This window comes from Rhinopithecus roxellana, chromosome 7, assembly GCF_007565055.1.
Source record: "Rhinopithecus roxellana isolate Shanxi Qingling chromosome 7, ASM756505v1, whole genome shotgun sequence".
Classification (NCBI taxonomy): Eukaryota; Metazoa; Chordata; class Mammalia; order Primates; family Cercopithecidae; genus Rhinopithecus; species Rhinopithecus roxellana.
In genome coordinates this window covers 150,678,517-150,705,094 of record NC_044555.1, presented here as the reverse complement: position 1 = coordinate 150,705,094, position 26,578 = coordinate 150,678,517, and the positions used below count along the sequence as shown (strand labels likewise).

General features: G+C 40.5%; 1 protein-coding gene across 1 annotated transcript; it reads left to right on the top strand.

The window, feature by feature from the left end:
• The first annotated feature begins 346 nt into the window (after positions 1 to 346).
• NOX1 (NADPH oxidase 1) lies at positions 347 to 26,467 on the top strand. The gene is made up of 13 exons (XM_010380182.2): positions 347 to 1,316; positions 4,600 to 4,695; positions 9,930 to 10,040; positions 10,285 to 10,369; positions 10,708 to 10,859; positions 10,955 to 11,136; positions 11,225 to 11,357; positions 17,267 to 17,359; positions 18,173 to 18,408; positions 18,625 to 18,787; positions 19,130 to 19,276; positions 19,811 to 19,935; positions 24,535 to 26,467. Exons 1-13 carry the CDS (start codon positions 1,134 to 1,136, stop codon positions 24,659 to 24,661), a joined length of 1,833 nt encoding a protein of 610 aa, XP_010378484.1. The 5' UTR covers positions 347 to 1,133; the 3' UTR covers positions 24,662 to 26,467.
• Positions 26,468 to 26,578: the final 111 nt, after the last annotated feature.

The window sequence follows — 26,578 nt, the reverse complement described above, 5'->3', positions numbered from 1 at the left end:
AATGTATATTCATTCATGCAATGGCATATTAGATAGCAGTGTAAATGAACTGTAATTACATGTACATGTATGAATCTCAAAAACCCAATGTTGAAAGAAGCAAACCACAGAAGCACACATACACACTGCCAGGTTTCATTTACAAAAAGTTCAAAAACAGGAAAAACTAAACAATATATTGTTTAGGGATGCAACTATAGTTAGTAAAAATATAAAGAAAAATAACGGAATGATTACCCCAAATTTCAGGATAGTGATTACATCTGGTGGGGTAGAGGAGGGGAAGAAGATAGATGTGATCAGGGAGGGAAACAAAAAGAGCTTTAAGATACTGGAGAAAAATAGTCTATTTTCTTTAATCTGAGTAGCGAACACATAGATATTTGTTCCTTAAAATTATTCTTTAAGTTACATATATATGTTTTATATACTCTTCTGTGTATATTTCACCATTTTAGAAAAGGAAAAAAAATCAGTGCCCAGAGCTGAACATACAACTCTAGTTAATCTGCCCAGAGCTGAACATACAACTCTAGTTAATCTATCATACTAGAAGACAATCATCTCCATTCTTTTGAGTGCTCTGCCCCTGTTTATTTTGAACCAAAGTGTACATTTATACTTGTTAAATTTTCTCTTATTCTATTTGGCCCTTCTTTTCACTTGTCCTTCCAGCCAGTCAAGCTCTCCCCAAAGCCATCATCATATATGTCAAGCATGGGTCATCCTCCAGGGCAACTGGTATACTAAAGTTTCTGAGCCAGCCGGGCTGAAATCCAAATGGCAGCCGGCAGACGTGGCAACACTTTGAAACAGCTTCCTTACCACACACGCTTCCCTCCCTACTTCTCCTGAAGTAATCTGTTAATGGACCCAGACTAATTATCTTTTTTATGAGAAACTTTAGCAAATCTTTTATCTAGGAAGGCAATGCTTCACATTAGGTCATGTTGATAAGGTGATGAGAGAAAATATTTCATCCATGAATACTGCTATTTCCTGAAGGGGTAAAAACCCCACAGGGAAAACCCCTGTGGTTCTCATAGGTAGGGCTGGTCTATCTAAGCTGATAGCACAGTTCCGTCCAGAGAAGGGAGGCAGAATAAACTTATTCATTCTCGGGGACTCTTGGGATGGGTGTGCGTTTTTCACATCTTGAAGACTCACAGACCCTGAGCTGGATAAATGTCCCATTCCTGAAGGACCTCTCCAGAATCTGGATTGCTGAATCTTCCCTGCTGCCTAGAGGGGCTCCAAACCACCTCTTGACAATGGGAAACTGCGTGGTTAACCACTGGTTTTCAGTTTTGTTTCTGGTAAGTGATGTTTGACTTCCTATTAATCAGGAAGAATTAAGGAGAAATCATGTTTGTTAATATTTGTAAAATAATTTGAAAGGGAAAGATTCCATGCCAATTATTGGGTTCCTCAGGACCAGTTAGTTAAAAAATACAACTCTGGGTCAGATGAGAGGACAGAGGCAAATGGCATGCAATTGTTCATGTTGTCAAATCACAAGTATTTGGAATTTCTATCTGTTTTCATTTTCTGTCGTCTCCCTTTCTCTTCCATCTCACTTCTAACTACTACCATGAGTGCTGATTTCTCTCTGTCTTTCCTATACTGGTCCCGTCAAGATTTCAAAAAGTCGCTGAATGTTTGAGACGAAAGTGATCTTAGAGATCATCTGGCCCAGCACTACCCACTAGAAATATAGCAAACCACATAATGTATTTCCTAAATTTTCTAATACCTGCACTGAAAATGTAAAAATAAACAGGTGAAGTTAATATTTAACAATATAATTCATTTAACCCAACATATCAACAGATCCTTTCAGTATGTATTCAATATTGAATATATCAATAAGATAATTTACATATTTTTATTTTTACTGAGTCTTTCAAATCTGATATGTATACCCACAGCACATCTCAGTGAAGACTAGCCACATTTCAAGTGCTCAGCAGCCCCATGTGGGTAGTGTCCGTGGCATTGCATAGTGCAGATGTAAACCAACTTATTGATTGTACAAAGGAAAATAAGACCTAGATGTCACACAATGAATTGACTGAAGAGGCATCACTCGAACCCAGCTCCCCAGTGACGTTCAGGCCAGAACCCCTTTACCACCCTATGTATGCACAATCCCTTTCTCCTAACACTCCAACGCCTCTCTCTACTCTCATTCTTCCATTTCTGAGCCACAATTGAGCCTGGGGCTCCCTGTGTCCTTTCTCACTTTCCTAGATCTTCATTCATTACTCTTTCTCTTTTCTCCTATTTTGCTTTTGGGTCCCACAGGAGAAACAGGAGAAAAGAGAAGGTGTGATGCTTCTTTTTTTCTCCTGTCCACCCCCTCGCCCCCTCCACCAGGTGCTCCAGGGAAAAATATGTGAGTTTCCCTGGAGGGTTGTTTGTTTTACATTTAACAAAAGTGCTTATTTTGTCAGGTTATCCCATGACATATTTTAAATGCTCAATGCCTTATATTGAGTTCCTTTTGCACAATAATGGAAAAAACACTAGTTTAGGAGAAAGAGAACCTGGCAAGTACTTTGAATTCTGCTACTAACTGGGTGACCTTGATCAAATTATTTATCCTCTCTAGACTTCAGGTCCTGTATGTGTATGTGGGGGGGACTGGGCAGGGGAGGGCAGCAAGGGATTAATAAAGTGACTAGATTAGATACAAATATAAGGGTGTTTCTAGCTCTAAAATCCACATTTACCTGCATTTTGCCCCTCTTATTTTTTGCTGGGAGAGCTTACCAGCTATGATGGTGACTCACATTTAACTCTCTAGCTTTGAATTTCCATCCCCCACCAAACCAGCTGGCAAGCTTAGACTTCTCATCATCTCTGATATATACTCCTATGCACTGATTTTTAAATAAAAAATAAATTACTTAAAAATCGTTTTATTCCTCCTTCCTCCCAGGTCTTGTAGTTTACCTACTTTGTCGTTCATAGTGGAGGAAATGACAGCTAAGATGGGGAATGGAATTCCTTACTCCTAGATATCACTGTATTTCATCATTTGCCTTGCCTACAATTGATGATGGGCTGACACAGAGTTATTTGCCCCTGTGTCTCTTTGTGATCCAGAAATATTTCTGCTCCCTCTAAATAAACTTCTCTCCTCTGTCTTCCAAATTCTGGAGGTATCTGTGACTGTTGACTTTCTTTTCTTTCAAAGACATTTCTCTGGAAGACACTCAGCTCTGGAAAAGGGTATCTGAGCAAAGGAGGCAGGAAGAAATTGATTGGTAAAGGAGGTTCGGTGGTGACACAACTCTGTAGCTAGCATTTATTGATCTCTTACTAAGCCCCAAGCATTGCATTAATCACTTTACACGCATTATCTGACGTTAGCCTCACAGCACTACTATAAAGTAGGTCCTGCTATTATCCTCATTTTACAGGTGAAGAAATTGAGGTTTAGAAAAGTTAAATCACATGTCTGTCTGAGATTACAGAGCTATTAATTGGTGATGCTACAACTTGACTCCAATATCACACTTTAAATCACTATGTTATAGTACTAAAGGTGTAGTGAGTGGTCTAGATCTAGGGAGTCTGAATAGGCCATGTCCTAGGCTAAAGGTCCTTTGCCTGTTGTGCTGAGATGGTTCTGACTTACACTGGGTCGAGGGATATATACTAGTGCCCTGGAGACCTGTCGAATTACAGACTGTCGAATCACCTCCACACTTGAGCTAGAGACCAGTTGGTTGGTCCTCAAGGCAATGGGCAGTGAGTTCCAAATTTCACGTTTAGCCAGTGCAGAGGCAGAATTTGGGACAAGCAAAAGCAGTCTTAAGAGCTCAAATGAGTCCAAAGGAAAAATAGATTAATTTGAAAAAAGACTCACAATCTGAAAACAGGAAAATGTATGTCAGGGTGTAATTAAAAAGGCAGGCCCATCTGGAATGGTTTAGTTCTTTTCAGATAGGTATTGTTATAGATGCTAAATTTGTTCTTTGTTTCTTCAGATATCCATTTATTCACTTATTGCCATCTTTTAGGTGCAACAGTTTGAATGCTGTAGTCCAAGAATTGGCAAATGTTTCTGTAAAAAGCTAGATAGTACATATTTTAGGCTTTGCAAGCCATATGGTCTCTGTCCCAACTACTCTACTCCGTCATTGTATCACAAAAACAGCCATAAACAATACAGAAATGAGTAGCAGTGGCTAAGTTTCAATACCACTTTATTTATGGTCACTGAAATCTGAATTTTATATAACTTTCATGTGCCACAAAATATTCTTCTTTTGATTTTCTCAACCATTAGCAAATTTGAAAATATAAAATACAAAAAACCATTCTGAGCTTGCAGGCTGTGGCAAAACAGGTCATGGGCCATGGACCTCAGTTCGCTGACCATGCTCTGGTCTAATGCATGTCTCAAAGTGCTGACTCACTCTGAAAGCCAGTTAGATACTGGCAGGATTGTACTCATTTAAGATGAAAACAGGTAAACACAAAATAGCCAAAATGGCGACACTCTTCCTATCCCTATCATTTATTTACTCCTTCCCATACTCAAATTTCACTTTATTCCTTGCATGTTTTTTTTTTTTTTTCTTCCTCTAGGCTGTTTGGTTGGGGCTGAATGTTTTCCTGTTTGTGGATGCCTTCCTGAAATATGAGAAGGCCGACAGATACTACTACACAAGAAAAATCCTTGGGGTGAGTATCACGGTTGTGATGGAGGAATCCTATTTTTTCCTTATCTCTGATTCTGGCTTCTTTGTGACCTAATGCCCTGATATCCTCTAGGGCTAGGGTTGCCAGAAAAAGTACAGAATGCCCAACTGACTTTGAGTTTCAGATAAATGACAAATTATTTTTTGATATAAGTATGCTCCAAATATTGTATGGAACACAGGTATATGAAAATATTTATTTTTAAAAATCTGAAGTTAAAATTTAGCTTAGCATCCTGTATTTTTATTTAATAAATCTGATAACCCCATCTAGGGCACACTACCCAGACCCAATAAAGGAAACATGCCATAAAGAAAACTATTAGGCAGTGGTTTTCAAACTGGTTTCCAGAAACTCGGGTGTTCCTACAGGGTATGAGGGGAAGGCTAACTGGGCAGTGCTCCTGCTCCTGCCCCTGTTTCAACCAAAGCAGCCTATATCTATCTATGAACACCTGCTTACAATTTTAAGGAAGTGTTTGGTTTTTTTTAAAAAAAAAGGAAAGTAAAAAAGAAAAAACAAACACAACTTGAAAACACCGCTGCCATGGAAACATACCTCTCTATCAAATAGAGGGATACTTAGGGGAGTCTCATGGGTGCTACAGAATTCAAGGCCTGCAGAAAGGAGGGCTCAGGTCAAGGTTACACAACAGAGAAGCTTGGGGAAGCGGCAGATCCAAAACAGAAGAGGGAGGGAGTGGGTAGGGCACATGGGTGTGGAGGTGACCAGGAGGAAGCATGGAGTTGAGGATGGTTCTCTCACAGGCTGATGAACCCGGACACTGCCTGGTTAGAAGAGCATATTTGACTGCTACCTCTAGTCTATTATGCAATAACAGAGGATTTTTAAATCACTTTCATCTTGACAGTGTCTTTTTTTTTCTTAGTAGCTTTCAGTATCCTTCCAATGTACATGTTTAAAGACAGCTTGTCCTTTTAAAAAAAATGCTTTTTTCTCTCTCCATAATCAAAGAATCCATGTTGAGATCACAACTAATTTGAATGTTCTGTTCATGGTTTATTTCACCCTGCTGTTTTCCATTTTAAATGTTCATCCTTGATCCTTCTTTAGAAAAGAACTCCAAAGGAGGTATTAATTTGCTTTAAAAATAGTTTTTTACTAAGAGAATGATGCAATAAATGTGACTAGTTATTAACAGCTTGATTACTGCATGACCAAAATGTCAGCAGCAGAAAAATAAATTATGCTGATGTCCCATGGACATTTTGTTTTTTAAAAATCATTTAAAAATTGTTTATATATGTAGGGGGTATAACTGCAGGTCTCTTTCCTTCTTTCTTTTTTCTCTTTCTTCCTTTCTTTCTTCTTCCTTCCTTTTCTTTCTCTCTTTCTTTCTTTTCTTCCTTCCTTCTCTCCCTTTCTTTCTTTCTTTCTTTCTTTTTCTCTCTCTTTCTTTCTTTCTCTCTCTCTCTTTCTTTCTTTCTTTCTTTCTTTCTTTCTCTCTCTCTCTTTCTTTCTTTCTTTCTTTCTTTCTTTTCTTTCTTTCTTTCTTTTCCTTCCCTTCCTTCCTTCCTTCCTTCCTTCCTTCCTTCCTTCCTTCCTTCCTTCCTTCCTTCCTTCCTTCCTTCCTTCCTTCCTTCTTTGTTTTCATTCTCTTTATTTTGAGACAGGGTCTTTCTCTGTTACCCAGGCTGGCATGCAGTGGCATGATCATGGCTCACTGCAGCCTCGAATCTCCCAGGCTTCAGCCTTCTTCCCACCTCAGCCTCCTGGGACCACAGGTGTGCACCACCAAGCCTGGCTAATTAAAAAAAATTTTTTTTGTAGACATGGGGTCTCCCTGTGTTGCTCAGGCTAGTCTCAAAACTCCTGGGCTCAAGTAAAATTCCCACTTTGGCATCCCAAAGGCCGGTATTACAGGTGTGAGCCATCTTGCCCAGCCACAAGTGCAGGTTTCTTACATGCATATATTGCATAGTGATGAAGTCTGGATTTTTAGTTACCTATCACCTGAATAGTGAACATTGTACCCAGTGGGTTATTTTTCAACCCTCACTCCCCTCCCACCTTCCCACCTTTTGTAGTCTCCAATGTCCATTATTCTACTCCGTAGGACATTTCATTTTTAAGGCCCTATTTTAAAAAGTTAATTATCAATAATGCTGCTTGCAATGAGATCAAACCATATATTAGGTTGGTGCAAAAGTTATTGCGGTTTTTGCTATTAAAACTGTTTGCAAAAACCGCAATTACTTTTGCACCAACCTAATAGAAGGGTATAAGTAAAACGTGAAAATCTCCCTCCCACCCCACTCCCCAGAGATACACACACACACACACACACACACACACAGACAGACATGCACACACACTGACATAAGCTCACAAATGTATCAGACACATAGGATTTTTTTTGAGCTGGGTACTATTGTTTATTCACATTTTCATTTTCATATAGTCAAATTTGCTGTTTTTTGGTGTACAGTTCTATGAGTTTGGGTAAACACATACAATAGGACACACAGTTTTTTTGTTTTAACCGAAAAAGGGATCACTTTGTAGATATGTAGATATTGGCTGGAAATTGTTTATGTTACTATATCTCACATATATCTTTTTTTTTTTTTTTTTTTGAGACGGAGTCTCACTCTTTCGCCCGGCCTGGAGTGCAGTGACGCCACCTCCTGGGATCAAGCAATTTTCCTGCCTCAGCCTCCCAAGTAGCTGGGATTACATGTGTGCACCACCATGCCTGGCTAATTTTTTGTATTTTTAGTAGAGATGGGGTTTCACCATGTTGGCCAGGCTGGTCTCAAACTTCTGACCTCAAGTGATCCATCAGCCTTGGTCTCCCAAAGTGCTAGAATTACAGGCATAAGCCACTGCACCCAGCCTCAGATATCTTTCCATGTGAGTGCCTAACCAGTGGTGTGCTGAAACCAGCTCATATCAGGTTGCAATGCCGGTTGTGTGCATCTCTTCCCAACTCTACATTCAGTGGTGTTCAATGACATCAAGTTAGTGTCTTGAAATCTGCCATGGTAGGAGTATTTACATCATCAAAATTGGCAAATGCTAGAAATCAGGAATCCCCCTCCCCTGCAAAAGCTAGTCATTAAAATATTTACCATCACTGCATCACTGCATAGAGCTCTCAGCCTTTTAAGAGAATACAATTAATTACATTGATATACCATAATTTATTTAAACATTTCACAGGTTATTTCTTCAACTCATGCTCTCCTTGGGAAAATACAGAGAGCAATTTGATTCACTATGAAGTAGAGCAGATAAGCAGCAGAGGAAGAAGTTTAAATCCATAGTCAATGATGCATTAATGGCAGCAGGAGTTCAATTATAACACCAGTGAGTGGGGATCTAGAGAAATGAACATACATTGGCATATTTAAATGTGCTGCAATGAGGAAAAAATGTTTTCTCTAAAAAGAATTCATCCTATACAGATAGCCACCACAGAATATGGAACTGTGAAATTATAGTCCTATATTTTCAATTCACTTGCCAATTTTAGCTTTAAGAAATCTCTGTGATTCAAATAAGCAAGTAGTGGGAACCAATGTGGAAATGCAGGATCTCTGAGATGAGCAGAGGAAATTTACTCAGAAATGGAACAGGCTGTCTGTACCGAAAACAGTCGGAGCGTGACTCAGCAGAGGGAGAAAACACAGGTCATGTGGAAAAGCCAGAAATGGAAAACAGTAGGGCAGCTTTTGTTCACCACACTGCCTGACATTCTTAGCCATTATGGATACTAGACAGGTCTTGTCCTGGTGTATTACACGATATCACATGTTCCTGGGTTTACGATGTAAGGAAAAATCAATTTTGTGCTTCATAGATAATTAGAAAAAGGCCAAGAAATTGTTAACCTTAACCCATACCCCTCCTTTTAGAAAGTCTTTGACACGCACACAATATAAGGCTGGCCAGTCAGCTGAAATGCAAAAAAATTGCCTGGCTGCTGCTGTCAGCTCCTCTGCTATGACAACATTGTCACACTCTATAGCAGTCCCAAGTTCATGAAGTAGACTCAGAGACCAGTTGTACAGAGTTGAGGAGAGAAGTCAGATTTAGCTGTCATGGAGTTAAGCATATTCTGTCCAGCTTATATCTAGTAAGGCCTGTTTTTCTGGGCTAAATACTTCTTTGAAGTGTTGATTTCTTGTCTCCTTTGCTAGCAGCTTCTACTGCTGGATCAGGTTGTTCTTGATTTATGCTACCTGGCCACCCAAGGAAATCAGCTTAAAATTTTGCTCCTCTGAAGTTCTCCCTTCTCAAATATCTACCTGTTTAAAAATTTTACTCTAAGAGGTTTGCTAGTCATGACTTTGTTCAATTTTTAAAGACATCTTAATAGAATTGCTTAAAATTTTAAGGGTTTTTATTATACAACTATTATGTGCTCATAACTGCAATATTAGAAAATACAGAAAAGAATAAAATACCATCTGTAATTATACCTCTAAGTATGAGCTTTATTTAAAATGCAAATAAAGGTATATATGATCCTTGGCCAGGCATGGTGGCTCACGTCTGTAATCCCAACACTTTGGGAGGCCAAAGCAGGCAGATCTCTTGAGCTCAGGAGTTCCAGACCAGCCTAGGCAACATGGCGAAACCCCGTCTCTACCAAAAATACAAAAATTAGCTGGGTGTGGTGGTGCACACCTGTAGTCCCAGGTACTCTGGAGGCTGAGGTGGGAGGATGGCTTGATCCCAGCAGGCGGAGGATGCAGTGAGCTGAGATCTCGCCACTGCACCCCAGCCTGGGCAATAGAGCCAGACCTTGTCTCACATATATATGTGTGTGTGTGTGTGTGTGTGTGTGTGTGTGTGTGTGTGTGTATATATATATATATATATGATCCTTAGGACTTTTTTACAAGTGGCAAATAACAAAATTATAATTAAGAGTATTACGTAAAATGTTACATCCATAGGATGTTTTGCTAACATGTAATCATTAAATCCTATTCTCTTTCATGTTAGTAAATGTAGTCAAACATTTCCAAACTACTGTCACGAGAATGTCTCAATTCAATAGTAAATTCAGTATATTTTATGTATTCTGCAAACAGAGCCTGGCCTGATGGTGTTAGCTACTGAGAGAGAGGGGAGGCAGCTGTAGCCCTGTTCATTTGCAGGCCTCAGACGAGTGGGCTGGGTCAGTGGCTCACATGCTAGATGGTGAAATGAAGCAGCTAATGGTCTCTTTTTCTCCTCTGCTCTAGTCAACATTGGCCTGTGCCCGAGCGTCTGCTCTCTGCTTGAATTTTAACAGCATGCTGATCCTGCTTCCTGTGTGCCGCAGTCTGCTGTCCTTCCTGAGGGGCACCTGCTCAGTGAGTCCCAACCACTCCTAAGTCAACTTTCACATTAAAGAAGGAGACCCCAGACTCCTCAGTAGGACAGCCCAACACCATGCTCCTAGGAATGGAAGGCAGAAGTCTCCTTTGGTAGCTAAGGGGGTGGGTAACGGTGGGTGAGTATTGGCATGCTATGTGCAAGAAGACATATTGGTTATGGGTTAGTGAATTTAATAAAGCTGGCTGGAGACATCTGACCATGATCACTTTACATTTGTAGTTTTGCAGTCGCACACTGAGAAAGCAATTGGATCACAACCTTACCTTCCACAAGCTGGTGGCCTATATGATCTGCCTACATACAGGTAATGCAGGCAATCCATGAATCTGCAGACTCCAGGGCATTCAGAATCTTGCTTCATTCATCCATCCATATGCATATTCAAAAAATATTTATCAAGCACTGGGCACTATTTGTCAGGCACTGTTCTTGGCCTATTTTCATGAGCTTAAGTTCTATTCCTTTGGGAACAGAGTAAATATAAAAAAAGATCTCTCTGCAATCGAGGGTTTATTGGGCACCTTCTGTGCACTCAGCATTCTGCTAAGCACTATAATGTAGGATTCTTCTAGTCTCATGGGGCACACCTGCCGTGATGTTGCTGAGATGCCTCTTAACATTTCTTTTCATCTTTCCATTTAGCTATTCACATCATTGCACACCTGTTTAACTTTGACCGCTATAGCAGAAGCCGACAGGCCACAGATGGCTCACTTGCCTCCATTCTCTCCAGCCTATCTCATGATGAGAAAAAGGGGGGTTCTTGGCTAAATCCCATCCAGTTCCGAAACACGGTGAGCTGACTTTCTAGCAAAGCATCTGAGATCAGGTCATGAGCAGGAAGTGCACAGGTGGACATTGTGTCAGGCTGACATTTCTCCTTTCACAGACAGTGGAGTATGTGACATTCACCAGCATTGCTGGTCTCACTGGAGTGATCATGACAATAGCCTTGATTCTCATGGTAACTTCAGCTACTGAGTTCATCCGGAGGAGTTATTTTGAGGTCTTCTGGTATACTCACCACCTTTTTATCTTCTATATCCTTGGCTTAGGGATTCACGGCATTGGGTAAGATCCTCAAACCCTCATTCTCATGGCCCAGCCCCTGACCTTGCATAATTCTTTGTCCCAAACCATCCTTCTTTGTCTATTTCAGTGGAATTGTTCGGGGTCAAACAGAGGAGAGCATAAATGAGGGTCATCCTCACAAGTGTGCAGAGTCTTTTGAGATGTGGTATGATCATGACTCCCACTGTAGGCGCCCTGAGTTTGAAGGGCAGCCCCCTGAGGTAAGAGCCCTATGGGCAAGGACAGACTCTTGTTAGGAGCTGTTACTGTTATTATTCTTATCATTACTCTTATTGTTATTATCATCATTATTATTAGCTCAGTCCTGTGCTGGGTCTTATGAAGGATATCCATGGGGTTCCTACCTTTAAGAAACTTCCAATATCACTGGCAACAGGCAATTACAAGGGGATCTTGAAGAGAAAAAACTAATAGTTCTTGCATGTTGTGAGACCTTCTGCAAGGGTAATAATGATAGCCCACATTATTAATTGTGTTTATCATCTGCCAGCCTTGCTGCATAATATGGATTATTTCATTTATATATAGCAATAACCTATGAGACATGTACTTCTTTTTTGTCTAAATTTTGAAACAAAAGGACAAGAATCCAAGAGATTAAGTAAACTGACAAGCTCTTACAGTAAGTAAGTAGTGGAGCTTGAATACAAGCCCAGGCCTTTTGGATTCCATAGATTTGAACTCTTGACCACTATACTGCCCCATAGCTCAGCTGTGATATTCCAGTCAAATTCTGGGGGGAAATAAAGCATTCTTGAAGTGGGCTTTCTTTGGTGTTCTAAGACTATGCTTGGAAATTTTTGTTAGATACTGGGTGATCATGAAACTGTGTTCTAGGGAACTCAAGGTGTGCCCCAGGGTAATTCTTGCAGATATTATGATTTACCTTTGCTTGCTCACAAAATAGGTTATATTGAGGAGTAAATGGAAGGGGAAGATTGATTTGTGGTGCCTCAAAGTACTCTGAGAATGATTAAGGTCTTTAAATCAGATTCAGAATTAAGAACAATAGCTTAGTTCTCATTTGGAACACGAAAAATATATAAAACAAAAAGCCTTCTAAAGTTGGCATTTTAATTCAGCAGGAAAAGGATAAATTAATAATTTTTAGTACAAGAAGATCATCATCTGGGAAAAAAGGTATATTTTCATTTCACACCTTGCACTAAAATATGAATCGAGGATACATGAAGCAAAAATTTACATGTAAAAAAACCCATAAAAGTACTTTAAGGCCACATGGGAAGTTTTTTTCTAATACTGAAATGGGGGAACATGTTTCTAAATAAAATAAACCATCCTGAAGCCATAAAAGAAGAGATATTTTTGCATGGCAAAAGAACCCCATCGGGCCAGGCACAGTGGTTCACACCTATAATCCCAGCAATTTGGGAGGCTGAGGTGGGTGGATTGCTTGAGCCCAGGAGTTTGAGACCAGCTGGGCAACATGGCAAAACCCCATCTCTACAAAAAATGCAAAAATTAATTGGGCATGGTGGCGTGGAGGGTGAGGTGAAAGGATTACTTGAGCCTGGGAGGTTGAGGCTGCAGTGAGCTGTAGTCATGCCACTGCACTCCAGCCTGGGTGACAGTGAGATCCTGTGTCAAAACAAACAAACAAACAAAAATTCCCATTGTAAATAAAGATAGACAAAAAATTACCAAGTAGGAAAAGTATTTACAACTCACAGGCCATGGACTAATTTTCTAATATATCAATAACTCCTAGAAATCAATAAGTACCTATTTAGAAACTAATTTTGTAATAAGATAGATGGAGTGCTAGCTACACAAATAAAGAATGGACCACTAGCTACACTAGTAATAATAAAAAGAAAAAAGAGAGAAGATCCAAAAAACACAATCAGAAATGACAAAGAGGACATTACGACTGACCCCACAGAAATTTAAAAAAAAAAACCCTCAGAGACTACTATGAACATCTCTATGCATATAAACTAAAAAACAAACAAACAAACAAACAAAAAAACCTAGAAGAAATGGTTTAAAAACCTAAAACAAATGGATAAATTCCTGGACACATAATACAACCTCCCAAGACCAGACCATGAAGAAATTTAATCCCTGAGCAGACCAATATTGAGTCCCAAAACTGAATCAGTAATAAAAAACCTACAACCAAAAAAAGCCCAGGACCAGACAGATTCACAGCCAAATTCTTCCAGATGTATAAATAAGATCTGGTACCATTCCTACTGAAACTATTGCAAAAAAATTGAGGAGGGTCTCCTTCCTAACTCACTCTGTGAGGCCAGCATCATCCCGATACCAAAACGTGGCAGAGATACAATGAAAAAAGAAAACTTCAGGTCAATATCCTTGATGATCATCGATGAAAAAATCCTCAACAAAATACTGGCAAACTGAATCCAGCAGCACATCAAAAAGCTAATCCACCACGATCAAGTAGGCTTTATCCCTGGGATGCAAGTTTGGTTCAACATATGCAAACCAATAAATGTGATTCATCACATAAAGAGAACTAAAGACAAAAACCATATGATCATCTCAGTAGATACACAAAAGGCTTTCAATAAAATTCAACATTCCTTCATATGAAAAACTCTCAGCAAACTAGGCATTGCAGGAACATATTTCAAAATAATAAGAGCCGTCTATGACAAACCCACAGCCAACATCATACTGAATGGGCAAAAGCTGGAGGCATTCCCATTGAAAACTGGAACAAGACAAGGATGCACTCTCTTACCACTCCTATTTAACATAGTGCTGGAAGTCCTGGCCAGAGCAATCAGGCAGGAGAAAGAAATAAAAGACATTCAAATAGGAAGACAAAAAGTCAAACTATCCCTGTTTGCAGACGATATGATTCTATACCTAGAAAACCCCATAGTCTATGTCCAAAAGCTCCTAAATCTGATAAACATCTTCAGCAAAGTTTCAGGATACAAAAGCAATATACAAAAATCAGTGGCATTGCTATACCCCAACACCCAAGCTGAGAGTCAAATCAAGAATGCAATCCCATTCACAATAGCCACAAAAAGAATAAAATACCTAGGGATACAGCCAACCAGGGATGTGAAAGATCTCTTCAATGAGAGTTACAAAACACTGCTCAAAGAAATTAGAGATGACACAAACAAATGGAAAAACATTCCATACTAATGGATAGGAAAAATCAATATCATTAAAATGGCCCTACTGCCCAAATCAATTTACAGATTCAACACTATTCCTACCAAACTACCAATGACATTCTTCACAGAATTAGAAAAAAACTATTTCAAAATTCATATGGAACCAAAAAAGAGCCCAAATAGCCAAGGCAATCCTAAGCAAAAAGAACAAAGCTGGAGGCATCATGTTACCCAACTTCAAACTATACTACAAGGCTACAGTAACCAAAACAGCATGGTACTGGTATAAAAACAGACACACAGACCAATGGAACAGAAATAATGTTGCATACCCATGACCATCTGATCTTTAACAAACTCAACAAAAGTAAGCAATGGGGAAAGGACCCCCTGTTCAATAGGTGGTGCTGGGATAACTGGTTAGCCATATGAAGAAGATTGAAACTGGACTCCTTCTTTACACTATATACAAAAACCAACTCAAAATGGATTAAAGACTTAAATGTAAAACCCCCAACTATAAAAACCCTGGAAGACAACCACCCTGGAAGACAACCTAATACCATTCAGGACATAGGCCCCGGCAAAGATTTCATGATGAAGATACCAAAAGCAAATGCAACAAAAATGAAAATTGACGAATGGGATCTAATTAAACTAAAGAGCTTCTGCACAGCAAAAGCAACTATCAAGAGAGTAAACAAACAACCTACAGAATGGGAGAAAATATTTGCGAACTACACATCTGACAAAGGTCTAATATCTAGCACCTATAAGGAACCTAAACAAATTAACAACAACAACAACAAAGAATAAATTATCCCATAACAAAGTGGACAAAGTCTCAAAAAAAAAAAAAAAAGTGGGCAAAGGACATAAAGAAACAATTTTCAAAAGAAGACACACATGCAGCCAACAAGCATATGAAAAAATGCTCCACGTCACCAATCATTAGAGAAATGCAAATCCAAACCACAACGACACACCATTTCACGCTCTTCTTTTATGGCTTCAGGATGGTTTATTTTATTTAGAAACATGTTCCCCCATTTCAGTATTAGAAAAAACTTCCCATGTGGTGTTAAAGTACTTTTTTGAAGAAATATGTGTATGGTATATATACCATTTTAATCGTTTTTAAAGTAAACATTGTGGCCATTACTTTACTCATGTATAATACTTTTTCACACCTTAATTATTTATCTCCATTTCCTAGAAGTGAAGTTCCAGGGTAAAAGAGAAAGAACACTTTTGAGGCTATTGAGATGTGCTGCTCAATTGCTCTCTGGGAAGATGTTGCCAATTTGCATTTTCAGCCATGTGAAATGCATGTTCAATTTGCATGCCCACGTGAACACGCCCATTTCCCTGAATCCCAGTTAATGCTGGGCATTATTACATAAAGTTGTTTTTCAATTTGAGAGACTAAAATGGTATCTTGTTTTAATATTTATTACTCTGACTATTTCTGAGGCCAATGTTTTTTTCACATAGTTATTACCCATTTCTTAAATATATTTTTCCTCAAATTCAGCTAGGGAATTTTTTCAAATAAGAAATGGCACTGAATTGCATAATGTTCACTCTGTTTGACTTATCCCATCTCTGCCTCTTCCTTCCCTAGAGATACTCAAGGAAGTTATTTGCTTGCACCAGCTTAAGAAACCTCACTTCACACAGTCCCAATGTATCACACTTGAGCAACTGTGCAAGAAAGGACATAATTTAGTATTGCTAGGAAGTACATTTTTAGTAGTTCCTGTACAGGTAGAAACAAACTGCCGCTTTGCAAAGATCTCAGGGATAGAAAGGCTGCTTTATTTATTTATTTTATTTATTCTGAGATGGAGTCTCGCTCTCTCGCCCAGGCTGGAATGCAGTGGCGCGACCTGGGCTCACTGCATCCTCCTGGGTTCAAGTGATTCTCCTTCCTCAGTCTCCCGAATGGCTGGGACTACAGGCGCCCACCACCACACTCAGCTAATTTTTGTATTTTTAGTAGAGATGGGGTTTCACCATGTTGGCCAGGCTGGTCTTGAACACCTGTGATCCACTTGCCTCAGCTTCCCAAAGTACTGGGATTACAGGTGTGAACCACCACGCCTGGCCGAAAAGCTGACTTTAAAAAAAATGTAAACAAGGTAAAAAAAAAAAAAAAAATTACTACGTTAAATGTTTAAGCACTTGAGAAAGGAGGTGATGGATTAGTACTGAGTTTTATGAGCCAATAGCATCAGCCACATACTTTCCCTTTCTTGTGTTTATTTTGTTTTTAATCATCTGCTTCTATTTCACATCTACTTTCTCTGTTGGTTTTTTAGATTGGACAAGCTGTCTTCGAAGATAATCTTAGATTCTTAAAATTAAATCTTATTTTATTTTTTTTTTTATTTTTGGGGACAGTGTCTTGCTCTGTTGCCCAGGCTGGAGTGCAGTGGCGTGATCTCAGCTCACTGCAACCTCTGCTGCCTCCTGAGTTCAAGAGATTCTTATGCCTCAGCATCCCATGTAGCTGGAATTACAAGCATGCACCACCACGCCCAGCTAATTTTTTGTATTTTTAGTACAGACAGGGTTTCGCTATGTTGCTCAGGCTGGGTCTCCAACCCCTGAGATCAGGCAGTCTGCCCGCCTCAGCCTCCTAAAGTGCCAGGATGAGCCACTGTGCCAGGCCTTAAAATTAAATTTTACATGTAATTTAAGAATAAGGATATTTACCATGTGTCCCATTTCTGTGCTTTTCTCTTGCTTCTTGGTCAGACTTGTAAATTTCCAGGAATTGGTCTGTTTTATGAATAACAGATTAGCAAACTACACCATTGTCTTTTATTTTTTCTATTTCCGTCTTCCAGATTTGGTGAAATTAGTACCTTAAAAATGATACACATTGGAGAACTCAGTAAAGAATGAAGGATGAGCTGCTACATAAATAAGTCCTAAACAAGAAATTAATGTGTAATCTCATTCTTAACCCTGTCTCTGTGCAGTCTTGGAAGTGGATCCTTGCACCGGTCATTCTTTATATCTGTGAAAGGATCCTCCGGTTTTATCGCTCCCAGCAGAAGGTTGTGATTACCAAGGTAAAGAATATGCACTTTCCTCTTGCTGTGATGAGTTCTCTTCTATCAGAGTATAGAACTAAATTTTTATGTTGTCACCCTGAAGGGAATAAAGAGGAACTTGGAGGCCGGGCACCGTGGGTGGTAATCCCAGCACTTTGGGAGGCTGAGGAGGGCAGATCTGTTGAGGTCAGGGGTTCGAGACCAGCCTGGCCAACATGGCGAAACCCTGTCTCTACTAAAAATTAAAAAAAAAAAAAAAAGTTAGCTGGGCGTGGTGGTGCCCACTTGTAATTCCGGCTACTTGGGAGGCTGAGGTGGGAGAATCGCTTGAACCCGGGAGGCGGCAGTTGCAGTGAGTTGAGTCGAAGTCACGCCATTGCACTCCAGCCTGGGTGACAGAGAGAGGCTCTGTCTCAAAAATCAAAAACAAAAACAAAAACAAAAAAAACTTGGGTTTGGCATACAGTGCTGGACAGAACTGGGAAAGAGGGGCTTCGCCAAAATCATCAGGATGATTGTTTGGTGCACACAATGTTTGTTTATAAAGTCGAATTGGTTGCCAGCATTTAAAAATCTGGATGGAAGCTTTTGTTTGATTTTTTTCAAAGCTATTTCTTACTTCTCTTGAAGAATCAGAAAACCTGGTAACATTGTCATGGTTCCATATTGCAACCACTGTCTGGAGCTAAGTAGCTGCTGCTCTCTTTAGAGAGGATTTGTGTTTGTAGTTCACCACTGTCACCAGCCCTCTAGCTTCACTCATTTGCTTTATCTGTCTGTCCCTGTCACCATTAGAGTTTGCCTTCTTTGGTCTATGTGCTTCATTCACAGGTTGTTATGCACCCATCCAAAGTTTTGGAATTGCAGATGAACAAGCGTGGCTTCAGCATGGAAGTGGGGCAGTATATCTTTGTTAATTGCCCCTCAATCTCTCTCCTGGAATGGCATCCTTTTACTTTGACCTCTGCTCCAGAGGAAGATTTCTTCTCCATTCATATCCGAGCAGCAGGGGACTGGACAGAAAATCTCATAAGGGCTTTTGAACAACAATATTCACCAATTCCCAGGTAGGTCCTTGAGACCAGAAGAGTCCCAGACCAGAATGCAGACTGGCAGAAAAGAGAAAGCAATTCTTCCTTGAACCTTAAGTTTGGTACAATAGAATAGGATTAAAATAAATACGCAGAAGTCAACCATGGGAACAACTATATTTCTGGGAGGATGTTTGAAGTTGGAGGTAGAGGGGAGCCTTCAGTTTCCCGTTATCTTCTGTCTTCTGCCAGGATTGAAGTGGATGGTCCCTTTGGCACAGCCAGTGAGGATGTTTTCCAGTATGAAGTGGCTGTGCTGGTTGGAGCAGGAATTGGGGTCACCCCCTTTGCTTCTATTTTGAAATCCATCTGGTACAAATTCCAGTGTGCAAACCACAACCTCAAAACAAAAAAGGTATAATCCCGTATATCACTTTTCATCTGACCTGGGTCTGACAAGTCTATTGCATTCTTGGGTTAAGTTCTTTACAATTGATAAGAGCAAGCTATCCCTGGGGTTATGAGAATAAGTGACCACTTCTCTTGGCCAGGACATCCACTTCAACAGATTTGTCATAAGAACAGCGTCTTCTTTTCTATTTGGAGTTTAAGATAACCCTGACCAAAGATGTTGGAAGGCTCTTTCCTAAGGAAAATTGTCAGAACTCTGAACATTCCTGCTGCCTAAAGTTTGCGGCTCTGTAATGTGACTTTTAAGGTCACCTAATAAGGCTATGTTCTCTTTTGCTGATTTCAGATCTATTTCTACTGGATCTGCAGGGAGACAGGTGCTTTTTCCTGGTTCAACGACCTGTTGACTTCCCTGGAACAGGAGATGGAGAAATTAGGCAAAGTGGGTTTTCTAAACTACCGTCTCTTCCTCACTGGATGGGACAGCAACATTGTGAGTCCAAATAACACACTAATTCCCCTAGTAAACATAAGATGAATGTCAGACAAAGGATAGTGCATATGGATTAGAAGTTATTTCTTATGATTTCCTACCTGCCCTCACACTCACACACAAGTTTAAAAGTGGTGGAAAGAAGGAAGAGGCAGCTATCAGGACTTGGTTTTTCTTTTCTTTTCTTTTCTTTTCTTTTTTTTTTTTTTTTGAGACGGAGTTTTGCTCTTGTCACCCAGGCTAGAGTGCAACGGCGCAATGTTGGCTTACCGCAATCTCTGCCTCCTGGGTTTAAGCACTTCTCCTGCCTTAGCCTCCCGAGTAACTGGGATTACAGGTATGCACCACCACACCCAGCTAATTTTGTATTTTTAGTAGAGACGGGGTTTCACCATGTTGGTCAGGCTGGTCTTGAACTCCTGACCTCAGGTGATCCACCCACCTCGGCCTCCCAAAGTACTGGGATTACAGGCGTCAGCCACGGCGCCCAGCCTAGGACTTGGTTTTTCTAACTTTTTATTCCTCTGAATCCAGGTTGGTCATGCAGCATTAAACTTTGACAAGGCCACTGACATCCTGACAGGTCTGAAACAGAAAACCTCCTTTGGGAGACCAATGTGGGACAATGAGTTTTCTACAATAGCTACCTCCCACCCCAAGTAAGTATATTTTCCTCCAGTAAGATGAGTTTGCGGGGGCCGTGTGCGGTTACTTACTGCCTGGAATCTCAGCACTTTGAGAAGCCGACGCAGGTGAATCACCTGAGGTCAGGAGTTCGAGACCAGTATGGCCAACTTGGCAAAACCCCATCTCTACTAAAAATACAAAAATTAGCTGGGTGAGGTGGCGCATGCCTGTAACCCCAGCTACTTGGGAGGCTGAGGCAAGGAGAATCACTTGAACCTGGGAGGCAGAGGTTGCAGTCAGCTGAGACTGCGCCATTGCACTTCAGCCTGGGCAACAAGAGAGAAACTCTGTCTCAAAAGAAAAAAAAAAAAAGATGAGTTTGCGGAGTTAGGATTTAGGAAAGGTATTACAGCATGTTGAACACTCTTAAGAAAAGATCTCTGGGGCAGAAACCTTTTGTGCCATTCTTAGATTCTTGATGAAGACTGAGGAAATTTCATCTGGGGTTTTAGAAAAATAGGGTCATGATCTTGAAACTGATGAAAAGAGGTTTTTTTGCCCTAGCAAACTCCATTCAAACAGTGAGGCAAGTGGAATCAGTTCTGATCTATCCTACCAAACAAACTAGAGAACTGGAGCAATTCAAATGCATTTTTGGTGGGAGGGGACTCAATAATCTCTACTTAAAGTAACAAAGGTATTATCTAGTTTACTGGCCACCTGAGCTCAATCTTTCTGGAGGGTTTTGAGACATGGTTAGAGCACAAAAAACCCTGGTGCTATGAAATCAGCCATGCCAATGGGAAGGAGATGAAGCTGAGATTCCCTGAACAAGTAGGCAGGTGATGATCAATTCAATGCTACAAATATTCTTGATTACTTTTTTTTTTTTTTTGAGATGGAGTTTCGCTTTTGTCGCCCAGACTGGAGTGCAGTGGCATGATCTCTGCTCACTGCAATCTCCGCCTCCCAGGTTCAAGCGATTTCTCCTGCCTCAGCCTCCTGAGTAGCTGGGATTACAGGTGCCCACCACCATGCCCAGCTAATTTTTGTGTATTTTTAGTAGAGATGGGGTTTCACCATGTTGGTCAGGCTGGTCTCGAACTCCTGACCTCAGGTGATCCACCTGCCTCAGCCTCCAAAAGTGCTGAGATTACAGGCATGATCCACCGAGCTCAGCCTTGGTTACTTTTTATAAGCTCAGCTTTCACCATTCTAGAAGCTTTGGAGGTTGAAAGAGAAATAGGATATGGTTCTTGCCCTCAAGGAGAATACGTTTGAATAAGAGATGCACACAATCACCTCAAAGCAGAATAATGCACTCCGTGAAACAGGTGCATGGTTGCTAGAGGGAAGAAAAGTCTATGGCCACATGGCATGAGGTGATTAAGAAAGGCTTCAGGAAGGCAGTGGCTAGAGCACTTAGTGACTTGGATTCAGATGATCCTGGGTCCTCATGCTGGTTCTCTCTCTTTTTTTTTTTTTTTTTTTTTTTTGAGACACAGTCTTGCTTTGTCACCCAGGCTTGAGTGCAATGGCGCGATCTCAGCTTACTGCAACCTCTGCCTCCTGGGCTCAAGCTGTTCTCCTGCCTTGGCCTCCCGAGTAGCTGGGATTACAGGCGGGTGCCTGCCACCACAACCAGTTAATTTTTTTGTATTTTTAGTAGGGACAGGGTTTCGCCATGTTGGCCAGGCTGGTCTCGAACTCCTGACCTCAGGTGATTCACCCACCTTGGCCTCCCAAAGTGCTGGGATTACAGGAGTGAGCCACCGTGCCCGGCCTTCATTCTGGTTCTGACACTGTCTAGTTATGAGACCTTGAACTTCTGAACCCTCTGATCTTGATTCCTCATCTGTAAGACAAGGGTCATATTAGTGAATGCCTGCTCTACTCACTTGCAGGGTTGTTGTGACAATTAAGTGAGACAATATATGAAAAAAATGCTTTGTAAATTGTAAAGCAGCATATAAGCATAAGAGATGCTAATTATCCTGTTGAATGTAACTGAAGTTTTGAGAGAGTATGAGGTTGTCAGGAGAGAGAGAAAGAGAGAGAGGGAGAGAGAGAGACTAGCAAGGGACAGAGTACCAAGGAATGCTGCCTAGGTTATATGGGAAGGGAAAAAGACAAACCAGGGAAGAAATAGAAGTACACAGAGAAGCGGTGTCACAGAACCCAAGGGAGCAAATATTAGAGAAGCGTGGTCAATAGTGTTGGAAGAGTAGCAGGGTCAGGAAATGTTTATTTAGCTTAAGCATATTTATAGACAGAACAGGGACCATTACATAGAATAAAATAAATACATGAAAGAGGGGAGAGGACTAAGATGGCCATAATAAAAGATGGACAATAGTGTTAGCAAGGAAGTGGAGAAGTTGCAATCCTACTACATTGCTTGTGGGAATGTGAAATGGTACCACACTTGGGGAAAACTCTTTGACTGTTCCTCAGTGTTAAACACAGTTTCCGGCCGGGCAAGGTGGCTCACTCCTGTAATCCCAGCACTTTGGGAGGCCAAGGCGGGTGGATCACAAGGTCAGGAGTTCGAGACCAGTCTGGCCAACATAGTGAAACCCCGTCTCTACTAAAAATACAAAAAATTAGGCCGGGCGTGGTGGCTCATGCCTGTAATCCCAGCAGTTTGGGAGGCCAAGGCGGGTGGATCATGAGGTCAGGAGATCAAGACCATCCTGGCTAACATGGTGACACTCTGTCTCTACTAAACATACAAAAAAAAAAATTAGCCGGGTGCGGTGGTGGGCGCCTGTAGTCCCAGCTACTCGGGAGGCTGAGGCAGGAGAATGGCGTGAACCCAGGAGGTGGAGCTTGCAGTGAGCTGAGATCGTGCCACTGCACTCCAGCCTGGGCGACAGCGAGACGACGTCTCAAAAAAAAAAAAAAGGTGAAAAAAATTAGCTGGGCATGGTGGTGGGCACCTGTAATCCCAACTACTCGGGAGGCTGAGGCAGGAGAATCGCTTGAACCCGGGAGGCGGAGGTTGCAGTGACCCCAGATCACACCATTGTACTCCAGCCCGGGTGACAGTGCGACACTGTCTCAAAAAAAAAAAAAAAAAATCACACAGTTTCCATACGACCCAGCAATCCCACTCCTTGTTATACACCCAAGAGAAATGAAAATATATGTCTACACAAAAACGTGTACATGATGTACACAGCAGCATTACTCATAATAGCCCCAAAGTGAAAACAAGCCAAGTGTCCATCAATAGATGAATGGATGAAGCAAATGTGGTATATTCACATACTGGAATATTATTTAGCTATAAAAAAAAAAAAAAAACAAGGTACTGATACATGCTACAACATGGACAAATCTTGAAAACATCATGCTGAAAAACACCAGACACCAAAGGCCATGTATTGTATGACTCCACTTATGTGAAACGTTCAGGATAGGCATACCCAACAGAGACAGAAAGTAGATAAGTGATCGTCTTGGGTAGGACAGGGTAGTTGGGAGGAAATGAGGACTGCTAATGTGGATAGGGTTTCTTTTGGGGATGATGAAAATGTTCTGGAATTAGATAGCGGTGATGGTTGCATAACTTGGTGGCTATGCGAAAAAGCACAAATTGCACACTTCAAAGGGGCGAATGTTATGGTATAGAAACTATACCATGATTAGATTTTTAAAAAAGAGGGGGAGAGAAGGGTATGAGAGAAGGAAGAAGAAGGTGAGACCCAGAGCATAGCTGGAAAGATTAGCCTTGGCAAGAAAGAACACTACCTCTCCAGTAGGAGAAATTTTGAGGTGGGGATAAGCTCACAGTGGATGGGTTTAATGGGCGCTAATACATATGTACTTGCTATGTGGCAGGCATTTTTCTAATTTCTTTACATGTTCTTATTTAATCCTTAAAACAACCCTATGTGGTGAGTACTATTTTTATCCCCATTTTACGGATGGGAAAGCTGAAACAGAGAGAGGTTAAGAAATTTGCCCTTCTCGGGCATTGTGACTCACGCCTGTAATCCCAGCACTTAGGGAGGCTGAGGCAGGTGGATCACTCGAGGTCAGGAGTTTGAGACCAGTCTGGCCAACATGGTGAAACCCCATCTCTACTAAATATACAAAAATTAGCTGGGCATACTGGCACATGCCTGTAGTCCCAGCTACTCAGGAGGCTGACGCAGAAAATTGCTTGAACCCGGGAGGCAGAGGTTGCAGTGAGTCGAGATCGTGCCACTGCACTCCAGCCTGGGCGACGGAGCAAGACTCCGTCTCAAAAAAAAAAAAAAAAAAAGATAAAAGAAAAAAAGAAATGTGCCCGAAGTCCCACAGGTGGGATAAATATCAGAGCTGACATGTGAGCCCAGACAACGCAGACAGACTGGCTGCACAATCTGGCACTTAGCCACTGCACTGTCCTATGTCTCTCATCTGTGTTCTCAAAACAGGGAAGGCCGAGTGCTGAAAGTGTTAAGGGCTGAGAGCATATTTGGGGTTTGTGCGCAGAAAAGGTTAAAAAACTACCATGAAGAACGTGGGAGTTAACAACCAAATTTTTATTCAAGGTTCTTGGAAGTAGTAGAGGCCTAACAGAGGCAGTTTCTCCATTCTATCATTGTTGCATTCTAGCCCGTACTATTGTTCTGTTCCTACAGGTCTGTAGTGGGAGTTTTCTTATGTGGCCCTCGGACTTTGGCAAAGAGCCTGCGCAAATGCTGTCACCGATATTCCAGTCTGGATCCTAGAAAGGTTCAATTCTACTTCAACAAAGAAAATTTTTGAGTTATAGGAATAAGGACGGCAATCTGCATTTTGTTTCTCCTTTGTATCTTCAGTAATTTACTTGGTCTGGTCAGGTTTGAGCAGTTACTTTGGTGTAAGAATGTACCTCTCAAGCCTTGACTCCCTGGTATTCTTTTTTTGATTGCATTCAACTTCATTACTTGAGCTTCAGCAACTAAAGAACTTCTGAAGTTCTTAAAGTTCTGAAGTTCTTAAAACCCATGGATCCTTTCTTGGAAAAATAACTGTAAACCTTTCTGGACAGCCATGACTGTAGCAAAGCTTGATAGCAGAGGTTTGGTGGTTGAGTTATACAAATAATCCCAGGTGATTTTATCAATTCTGGTGTTACCATCTCCTGAATTTTGGTTTGTAATCTTTTGTCCCTCCCATCCCCACAGAAGATTTCTAAGTAGGGTGACTTTTTAAATAAAAATTTATTGAATAATTAATGACAAACATAACAATAAACATAAATAATAAACAAAATTACTGAGAACCCCATCCCCATATAACACCAACAGTGTACATTTTTACTGTCACTTTTGATACGGTCTTATCCAGTGTGAACAGCAATTTATTCTTATTTTTGCTTGTCAAAAAATAAAGGATTTTCTTCTTTGCTTGATGAATGAGTCTTTTGTTACTTCTTTTTGGGCTCTCCATTTGGGAAAGAAAATCTAGAAAGTATGCTAATTGTAATTGAAATTGTATTATAATTGCAAGTCAGCTATATTGTCATCTTGTATTATTCTGTTAAAAGCGATTGTGAAAACCTGAACTCCATGTTAGGATGACTTATTTAGTCAAGAGGAGCTCTTTATCACTATTTTTATTAAAGGAGTTTATTAATGTCTAGTTTAAAAAATAATTTATAATTTTCATAGATTTTTGTGGACTACCTATATCGCTAAGGAATAATTCAGCTAATGACATAAGCAAAACGCCTTCATTCTCTATCAGAATGCTTTTTATTTCTGCCATCTACCCAACCTCAGCCTAGAAGGACCACACTGGCTCTGGGATGTTAGGCGTCACAGTGAATCACTAGAAGGAGAGAAGCCCAGGGCTCTTAAGAGAGAAACCTCACACTTCATTGTGCCCAGACAATTCAACTCATTATAGAGTTAGAAGAATGGTTCTACTGAATTAGCATTATATTATCTATTTTTTCTACCATTAAGTGACCAAGAATGAACAAATGGTTGTTTCTAATATTTTAGGAATCTCTATGGCTTGAAGGATAAAACTTTTTTTTTTGTCACTAGTCTGAGCACAATAAAGGTAGGTCACGAACTCATGGTGGCTAATCACATTTCATTTATTACAACAGTAAAAAATACTGATAGTTGTTTACATAGGGAGGGATACCACTGCTGTTGCCAATTTGTTCACCCGGATTTCAGCTAATTCAGGTTTAATAAGGCTTTGGGAAAATGCACAATGAAACCTTGAAGACATGGTTCTTATTAGACAACTACTGACCAAATGACAACTTCATCTTCAATGACCTTGATTTGGAAATCTTGAAACTTACAATGAGTTCCTAATGAGAAAGGCATCACTCTTGGTCTCCATGTCTAAATATATTGACACACTCACTTCAAGATATGATGGCTGCCAAAATCAATATCCCAAGGCTTGAATATTTATGGAAGTAGACATAAATTCATGATTTATTATATTCACGGTAATGAAAATAATAAATCCTATGCATAGCCAACATCCAAGTTGAACTGGGGATGAGCAGGATACACAGAAAGCTCCTCATCTGCTTTGAGCAAGTTTTTCTTGCAAAGTTGTAATACGAAATACCTTAATCAGCAAATTTCTTATAAATGTTTATGAGTAGAAAATCCTTCAATTTCATTGTCACTCAAAAAGTTGATTATCTTTGCATTCTTTTGCTTGACACGT

What these genes read in the sequence shown, in the direction of transcription:
- NOX1 (XM_010380182.2), top strand. Translation starts at nt 1,134, where the DNA reads ATGGGTGTGCGTTTTTCACATCTTGAAGACTCACAGACCCTGAGCTGG. An exon ending in ACACAAGAAAAATCCTTGGG is followed by an intron (nt 4,696 to 9,929) that starts GTGAGTATCACG and finishes CCTCTGCTCTAG; the next exon opens with TCAACATTGGCCTGTGCCCG. An exon ending in ATAGCTACCTCCCACCCCAA is followed by an intron (nt 19,936 to 24,534) that starts GTAAGTATATTT and finishes CTGTTCCTACAG; the next exon opens with GTCTGTAGTGGGAGTTTTCT.